At 56.9% G+C, this 8,654-nt stretch overlaps 1 protein-coding gene across 2 annotated transcripts; it reads right to left on the reverse strand.

Annotated features, from left to right (window-relative positions):
• Positions 1-643: 643 nt before the first annotated feature.
• Positions 644-5,268, reverse strand: LOC119861748 (mitochondrial ubiquitin ligase activator of nfkb 1-A-like). Of its 2 annotated transcripts, XM_043492414.1 has the most exons (5): positions 5,037-5,268; positions 4,785-4,924; positions 3,670-3,757; positions 3,111-3,231; positions 644-2,751 (listed from the first exon to the last, which is right to left on the reverse strand). In XM_043492414.1, exons 1-5 carry the CDS (start codon positions 5,212-5,214, stop codon positions 2,025-2,027), a joined length of 1,254 nt encoding a protein of 417 aa, XP_043348349.1. In that variant the 5' UTR covers positions 5,215-5,268; the 3' UTR covers positions 644-2,024. The 2 variants fall into 2 exon arrangements, with proteins under 2 accessions (XP_043348349.1, XP_043348350.1); XM_043492415.1 differs by lacking the exons at positions 4,785-4,924; positions 5,037-5,268 and adding an exon at positions 4,052-4,436.
• Between the last annotated feature and the right edge of the window lie 3,386 nt (positions 5,269-8,654).

Raw genomic sequence — 8,654 nt, forward strand, 5'->3', positions numbered from 1 at the left:
GAACAGAATCCTGGAGCAGCTCAACACAGACCTGTGGGCTCTGCCCCCAGCCACACACAGGTGAGTGCAGAAACACTGAGTCCACAGTACCATGGGGAAGGGCTTTGGGGTGGGGATGCTCACAGCTAGGCTAGGCTAACCCAGCACTAAGCACTCAGGGTAACTGTGCAGTAAAGATATGCCCTAAGTTTCCACACCTTTGAGAGGAGCTGTTTTCCCAGCATGCCTTTCTGGGACTGGCCCTTTAAATATGGGCGAGCCAAACTACTGCACTCCTAAAATAGCCATTTTGTAACAGACTGCATCTTTCTCCCTGCCTGTTGGTAAGTACTTGTGGGGATCTTCCCTCCCACTGGGGTTTCATCTGCATTCCTATGTTGCTTGGGGCTTTTGAATTGTTTTGTACCTGTGGGGCTGGAGCTTGAAAACCAGCTAGTAAGTGGGGCAGGGTGAGTACAAGGATCTGTAATGGATCACCTCCTGAGAGAGCCACCCTGTGAAAGTCCTGCTCTGTGGTAAAGCATTTCTCCCCCTTGGAGCTGCCTAGGTGATCCACGCAGCAGCTATGTCCCCCCAGACCCATCTTCAAAGTTAGCCCATTCTTTTACTAATGTGTGGCTTAAAGAAAGACACAAACCCAGCCTCTAATCCTTCTTTTTATAAATAATGACCAACATTGATTCAGTGAGTCCCCACCTTGCAGCTATTGCATGTCCTGGGAGCTGGGCAGGAAGGCAGCACTCCAGCCAGGTAGCCCAGGGCTTGCAGGAGCTCTGCAGATTCCAGGCAGACTTCCAACAGTACTTTAATGGGGGATGGGGGGCAAATATAACCCACCCCAATCCTTGGGTAGGCCTCCACTGTGGCTCCTTTAGTCCTCCATCTTAAGCAGGGAAGCAGAGGGCTGCCCTCCTCCTGCGATCAGGAGCCATGGCTGCTGCGATTCACCCTCTCGTGCTTCAGCTGTGGCACTCCCACATGTAAGAGTAAAGGGGGTGCAAGACTTGGACGGTGAGGAGGGTACAGGGTCCTGGCTGCTGGCCTTCACTCACAGGGGAAGCCTCTGTCGTTCAATACCCTCATTTAGGAGACCCTGAGGGAAAGACCCATATCGCCCCCACACGCACACCAGAGACTGCAGCTGCTCGAGGAAATCGGGCAGAGGATGGACCAACCCTGATTGTTCAGTTGTACAATGCACGTTGCCCCCTCAGCCGGGCCCTCTCTTCCCTCAAACCCACAGCCCCAAACTACCTTGAGCCCAGCTTCTGCTGGCCTCTCCCCAGCATGGTACCTGGACAGCAGTGACAAAGACATGCTAGAAAAATAAACTCTAGTGAAAAACGTGGCCCCTTCACAGGAGCAAAACCTCTATGTTCCAACTGCATCCCCGGCCACTGACGGAGCATTGCACCGCAGGCCTGCTGGGCTCCACTTGGCCTCTTCCGGGCGTCAGCACTGAGAAGGCCAGGCCCAGGACAGGACTCGGAGGAAATCAGTGAGAGCACAAACGCCTCTCCAACCCAGCCATGCATCTCCACGCAACAGGGCCCCACTTCAAACTCCCACATGGCTGGGGCAGGGGTGGCTCTATTTCTCCTCCCCCTCACTGACACACACCTCTTGCGATATCAGCTCAATAGCTGCCCTGTGCCTATCACTCTCCTAGCAGAGCTGGGACGGCTGGGTACAGACACACTATGAGGCTTGGGTGAGGGGGGAAACTCAGCAAGAGCTTCGTGCTGAGTGATACTAATTCAGGCCACATGCTCCAATCACCATGTGACCAGCACTGAAGAGGGGGATCATGAGCACACCCCCAAACCCAGCTTAGGAGGCGGAGCTTGCAGCACCCCTGCTCCCCCCAAACCCTATGGTTGTGAGCTGACATCCCAAGTCACCACCCACTTGTGGCTTGCACACTGCCCCCCAAGCTGCTGGGGTTTTATGGGCACAGTGGTGCTGCCTAGTGTCAGGAACTCCACGGCTCTTGCCCTGGTACCGTTTGAAGCCCCTTTTCCCCCTCAGGCCTGATAGAGGGGCACTACTCTGTCTATGGGGCTCCTGCAGATGGGGCAGGTGTGGCTAGGCAGGGCTTCGTAGCAGCGGAAGCAGCAACAGACATGGCCACAGCATAACAGGACGCACTCGCGGGGCTGTGTCAGGCAGATGATACAGGTGTCTTCTGACACATCCTCCCCAGACTCAGTCGCCGTGTCCCCATTGCCCCACAGGGCTTTGAACTCCCGCCGCTGCTTCTCCTGCTCCTGCTTGTGCCGGCGCTGCTGATAGGCCCGGCAGAGGGCGTACAGGATCACTGCCATGCCTGTCAAGCCACACAGCACTGCTGCCCCCTTCCAGAAGCTGCTCACTGACTCCATCTCTGCCAGCAGCGTCTGCCAGTCCCCCAGGTGCAGGAAGTAGTCAGACCCATCAGCTGGGGGCTGCAGGTGGAGGGTCCCATCTGGGTGCAGGGCCAGCTCCCCGATGCCAGTCAGGCTTGCCCCCACTAGCAGCATCTCCTCTGTCTCCAGAAGGCCCTTGGGCTTCTCCCCACTCAGGTAGTGACTGATCAGGTCTTTGAAGCCGTGGGTTGGGTGCTGGAAGCGCTCATACACAGTCTCCAGGGGCAGCCGGACAGCTCGTAGGGGGCTCTCTACGCTCACCCGTGTCACTGCCTCAGCACTGGGGGATGCCAGGGCAAAGGGCACTGTGTACACCTGCTCTGAAATCACCCGCTCACTTTCATTCCTGCAACCAATCGAGAGCACAACAGCTGAGCTGGTGACTCTCAAACGGGCCTCCAACAGCCCTAGATCCCTGGTCTTCCCTCACCCCACAGGCTAACCTTGCTCTCCTACCTTACCCCACTAGTGAGTGGCCCTGGGGCACAGTCTGTGGGCCTCTGATGTAGCTGAATCCAAACCAACCCAGGCCTGCAGAGGACACTGCCTCCACTGCAAGAAGGGAACCTCCCATAGGGCAGCTCTGCCATGCACTACAGATCTGCTGGCCCCCTGTGCTCCCCCACACTGCCTGCAGCTGCTGCCCCTCTCTTCCCAACTGTTAGCCCATCCCTCCCTCCTGGGTCTGCCATAATGACCGCTCACCAACTCCGGGCCAGGCTGTTCCAGATCAGTCGATGCTCCTTCAGAACCAGTTTCTGGATCACTCCCTGCAGCTCCTCATGGTGCTGGCTGGACAGAGCTGCTTTTGCTGGCAGGACAAGCCCTATGGAAAAAGAGATGGATAATGTGGAGGGGATATGATCTCTGCGAGACTAACCCGGGTTCATGGAGCATCTCCAGCTCCCAGAGCTGTCGAAAATTCCTGTGGGGTCCCTGGTGCTATAATCCAGCACAGCCCTGTAGCAGACTAAATTTGACAAGTGGGTTGGGAGAGCTATAGCTGCTTAACTAGGAGTCCCCCTCCCACTCCAAAAATTCAGCTGATTCAGCAAGGAGTGGGTCTCCCCTCTGGGGCCCAAGCAGGTCATCCCAGGAGGGGTTTTTGAATGGCCACCCACATGTTGCTCTGCAACAGGCCCTATCAGTGACTGTAATTCCCCAGTTACTAGCACGGGGATTCCAAACCCACCAGGAGACAGCATGCTGCTGCTGTGAAAGTTGCCCTGGCACATCAAGCTGGATAAGCATGCAGGGATCTTACCTTCTAAGGCAACATAATGCAGGCACTGGCCACTGGTGGCAGATAACAGGTCAGGAAGACCATCATCTACCTGAAGCTTTGGGGCGTCCTGCAGAAGGAGAAACCAGAAATGAGTGAATCTTGGCCACTTTCAATCTCAGTGAGTTGCTACTCAGCTCCTGTTGGAGGGAAACACCCACTCTGCCCATGCCTGGTTGTGCCCCACCTCCAGACGCCAGTGAGTACCTCCCTTGTCCCTGGAATGTCTTTGGACCCCAGGCTTTGCACGGTGACATCGGTTCACTTGACCACGTTACTCTTCAGGCTGTGGAAAGGTGGCACTAGATCAGCCCCCTGAGGACAAGAGGATTAGGGCATGTTGCAGGGGAATAGGGCCCCTTACTGGAGTCTCATCTTTCTGCAAAGCTGACTGCCGCCATCCAATTCTAGCACTTGCGTGGCTCTGCTGCATTGAGCCACTGGCAGCATCTCTGCCCGTATGATTCAAGCAGGAGTGGGCACATCAGACCTACCCCTGTGCAGCGGGCCCTGTGCCAGGCATAGCTAGTGAAGCATAGGGTAGTACAGACTCCTTTCCCAGATGTGCAGGTGTGTAGTGAGGAATCCTGCGAGCAGAACTGCAGAGGGGTCTAGCTGAGAGGTCGGGGCAGACGTGACCTGTCAAATCCCACCATGCTGTCTGTCCATCCCTCTCTTTTAACAGGGAGACCCGGCCCACGGGGACTATCACACCCAGCAGGCCGCATGCACTTTGGAGACTACAGGTCCCAGCACGCAGTGGCCAGCCAGGCCAGCTCAACTCAAAACCAAGTTCTATAAAGCTACAAGTGCGCCAGGCCAGGCCAGGGCCACCCAAGGGTGCGAGAGACGGCGACGCAGCGCACCTGGCCGGATTCCTGGCACGGGGGTGCAAACAGGACGGCCAGAGCCAGGGCTGCGCTGGACGGTGACCCTGGAGGTGGCGCGCGGCAGGCTGGGATCTGTGGGCCCCGTGGCTGAGCCCTGCGGGGCGGGCAGCAGGGTCCCCCCTTGCCCTGTTTGGGCACGTGGACAGCTGCTAAAGTGGGCAGCGTTTGGGGCGCGCGCCGAGGGGAGGGCCGGGGAGCCCCAGGTACCTGGATCCGAGCCAGGGCTTTGGCCTTCTTCCTGTGCAGGTAATAGAAGAGGCCGGAGAAGGCCAGGCTGGAGGCCAGGCCGAGCAGCTCCCCGGAGGTGACGGGCAGGGCGTCCATGGTGCCAGGCAGGGGCGCCGCGACTGCAAGGAGAGCACACGGCGGGGGGGGGGGCTGCCCCTTAGCCCAGGGGCGGCTCCCGCGTGGGGCTGGGCCGGGCGGGGGCGGCCCGGGCCCCCTTGCTGGGAGACTCACCCGGGCCTGGGAGGAACCGCCCCGCTTCCGACGCCCATGAGGGCTCCAAGAGCCAGGACCGGCCGGGAAGCCGCGGCCCCGCCGCACTGCCCCCTGGGCGATGGAGTCCGGCCGCGCTGGGCTCCTGGGGGCCGCCGCGGCGCCGAGAGCCCGTGGAACTACAGTTCCCAGCGTGCATCGCGCCGCGCCCCTAGGGGTGCTCGGAACTACGACTCCCGTCGAGCCTTGCGCCGGGCAGACCTCAAGGGGGCGTTGGGGGAGGGGGGAAGAAACGTCCAGCCGAGGGCCTGCGGCGCCGCTCCAGGGACTACGACTCCCGTGGGGCACTGCGGCGAACGCGCCGGCTACGGCCGTATGGCAGCGAGAGGGGAGGCGCACGTGGGGCTGCTGCAGCCCCGTTCTCAATACAGCGGCATGGGCGGGGCCCCAGGGGGCCGGGCGGGGATCGGGGGAGGTTCAGAGTTGCCGCTTCTCACAGCCAAAGAACCGACGTGTGTTTGTAATTATCCCTAGGGCGACCAGATGTCCCGATTTTTATAGGGACAGCCCCGATTTTGGGGTCTCTTTCTTATATAGGCTCCTATTACCCCCCCCCGTCCTGATTTTTCACATTTGCTGTCCGGTCACCCTAAGTATCCCTGACATCCAGACTTCTCCCCTGCTGCACGCTAATCTCCCCTTGCACTCATGCTGGTGTGTTATTGTAGGGTTGCTTACGAGCTCTGAGCGCCACAGACTGGTTTGTTGTGGTAAATGGGCTGAGAAGTACTGGTGTTGCTATTGTATGAGTGTTATCGCAGGGTGTGCTCAGAGCTGGGCAGTTTATACAGGCTGGCTACTGTTGGGTTGTACCTGGCTGTCCTTGGTGGTGTGTTGTTGTAGGGTTGCTCAGGAAACCGGGGCATATTGGCTTGTCAGAAGGGCAGCTCATGTGCACTGGTCTTGAGAGGCTTATGCAGAAAACGGGATGTTTTTATTCCAATGCCCACTAGAGAACCGGTTCAATGCGGAAGGAGTGGGAGGTCTGAAAAGAGGAATGCCACCTATTAGAGTAGTGCCCGGCTGGCATCGAATGCCAGGGCAGTCAGAGCTCTTCCTGAGTGGGCCACGAGCATACCTTCTATCATTATTATATTGTGGTAGCACCAAAAGGTACCAGTATCCAGGTCTTAGTGCTGCATGAACACACAGCCAACGCATTTACAGTCCAAAATGAGCAACATGGGAAGGGGGAGAGAGACGGTCAGAGATCCTGTATTTAAACAGACATAGGTGCATTAGCTCAAAATAGGTACATTTGGTTCCTAATTACACAAATTAGACCAGGGTTTTCAGAAGTGGCCTCTGTGTTTGGGTGCCCAGCCTGACGCACCCGAGGCCCAGATTCCACAATGGAGTCAGTGGGAATGTGGATGCTCACCATCTTTGAAATTCAGGCCCAGGGGATGTCGCGCTGCAGCATAGCCCGGCCAAGTCATTCAACAATCAAGAATCAGGCTCTCAAAATCATGAGATTTTAATAAATAAATGGGGGTGTATTTTTGGTTTTAGCCTTTTGGGGTCACATTTTCCAGCTTTTCTCCACAACCAGGAAGGTCTAGAAATTATCTTTGAAATTCAAATTGAGATCCCATCATAATCCCATGACTCCAGGAGCTGGGGCTTTAAAGAAATCACCAAATGCTGCAAATTTTGTAAAATTGCAAGAGATGGAAACTCAGCTTGGCAGCCAAAATCAGTCACCACTTCTGAAAATGTTGCTCTAAATATTGTTTTCCCAGCTGCTCAGCACTGTCTGATTTCTTGTCCATGTCCTGGTGGAATAAGGACATGTCTGTCTCTCCCCCCCGTAGCAGCTGGGCTGATATTTCTCTTAGGAACAGCACATTGTAAAGATCAGAGATGAAGGTGTCTGTTGAAAGGGGGCTGGGGCAGGCTCTAGGCCTCAGTTGGCAGCGCATCACACCTTCATGTGATAGTGTGTCTGATCTTGGCCAAAAGGCCAAGGAGAAACTGAGTTGGTGGCCGACGTGGCAAATCTGGGGATTGTACGTGAAGGAACCGAGCTGCTCTCTGGAGACTGGCATTTCTCAGTAGGCTTTGGTGTGGGTGAAACCTGCCCATGACCCCCTGCTCTTGAGTGAGTGACCCCTGGCTGGGAGCAGCAGGGGAGTAACGGAAGCACAGGGCTTGTCTCCACTGCAGAGTGAACTCAGGCTCTTCCTGAGGTGTTGCCCCAACCTTGCTCCTGTCCACACACACAACCCTCTCACCTGAACATAGGAGTGCTATGCACCCAGGCTAGCTGGCTTATTCTGGGGTATTGGCTGAAGCCCAGCGTGGGTGCAGGCTAACCCACTGGAGTGCTGATAATCCTCCAGTGCCTTCCCACAGTTCTCCCGGTCTGCCCAGGACAAACAAGTTCTCCCCCAATTCCCTGGGAAGGAATCATGGGGCGGCTCAGCTCACTGCAGGGCTCAGAGCCATGGGATGTGCTCCCAGCAGTTCTAGCGACACGTGGAGGAGTGCAGCAGTACCGGTAGCTTGGGAGGGCTTTGCAGTGGGGAAGCTCACACCTGAATAGGCTAGCCCAGGTGTGTATGCCCAGGTGCCATCAGTCGAGTTAACCGCAGCGAATACCCACAGAATGGAGAGATGGGCTGGGGTGGAGGAGAGAAAAGCAATTTGGTCACCAGTTAATCCCACCCGCACTCCCCTGGCATAGGCAGAACTGTGGTGTGTGTTCCAAGGAGAAGCAGTGAGGTTGTTCCTATGCAAGTGGCGCCTGGGGAGAGGAAGGTGGGGGTTGGATTACAGGCCTGGGTGTGTTCATATCCAAAGAAGCCAGCATATGGGGAGGCCTCTGTCCCTCCCTTCTGCAGGAAGCCCGCCCTCGGCACTTCTGAGCCTGTCAGGGAGTTGGGGAGGCTGTGAGGAGGAGAGGATGAAAGCTAGAGGCTGGGACGGAGTTTTCAGAGCTTTCCTTTCATTTCCTTCTAGCATCAGAGAGATTCATCGGCCACTCACTAGCTCGTTCTACATGTAAAAATAACCTCTCTGACCCGCACCCCCAAGCCAGGTCTCTCGGGTTTCATGCGTTGCAATGCAGTGGACCCACGTAAAACAGCTCCGCCTGGGGCATTGCTCCGGAGCACATGTCTTGGGGAGGTTTGGCAGCTGGGCCTGGGATTCAGAGCTGGTGGAGAGGTTGCTCCCACAATGGCTATGCCGCCTGCCCAACTCCAGCTGGTGATGCCACAGTTTCAGCCTTCCTTCCAGCATACCTCCAAGGTGTGCAGTGGGATGGGGGAGGGGCTTCTATTTGCTGTAGCTCCTGGGATCCTACTTCATTCCCCAGTTTCCTTAGGGCCTTAATCCTGCAGCCCTTGCACTGTGGGATGGCCTGGGTGGGGCACGGAGCCCTTTACCGAGAGGTCAGGGCTCCAGTCTGTCCTGGCTCGGTAATACCAGAGATGGTACCATCCAGCAGCCCCATCTGAGTAGAGGGTCCTGTTACAGTGGATAAGGGACCATGTTACAGTGGGCAGTAATTGGCTCCCTTGTTGGCCAGTGAGTGAGTGGGCAGTGGAGACTGCTCTCCCTGTGGGCGGGGGAGGG

This window comes from Dermochelys coriacea, chromosome 9 (assembly GCF_009764565.3).
Source record: "Dermochelys coriacea isolate rDerCor1 chromosome 9, rDerCor1.pri.v4, whole genome shotgun sequence".
NCBI lineage: Eukaryota > Metazoa > Chordata > Testudines > Dermochelyidae > Dermochelys > Dermochelys coriacea.

Coding starts and splice junctions, on each gene's coding strand:
- LOC119861748 (XM_043492414.1), bottom strand. CDS start 5,214: ATGCACGCTGGGAACTGTAGTTCCACGGGCTCTCGGCGCCGCGGCGGC. Junction 4,925..5,036: donor GCGGTTCCTCCCAGGCCCGG/GTGAGTCTCCCA, acceptor CTCTCCTTGCAG/TCGCGGCGCCCCTGCCTGGC. Junction 3,758..4,784: donor AAGCCCTGGCTCGGATCCAG/GTACCTGGGGCT, acceptor CTCCTTCTGCAG/GACGCCCCAAAGCTTCAGGT.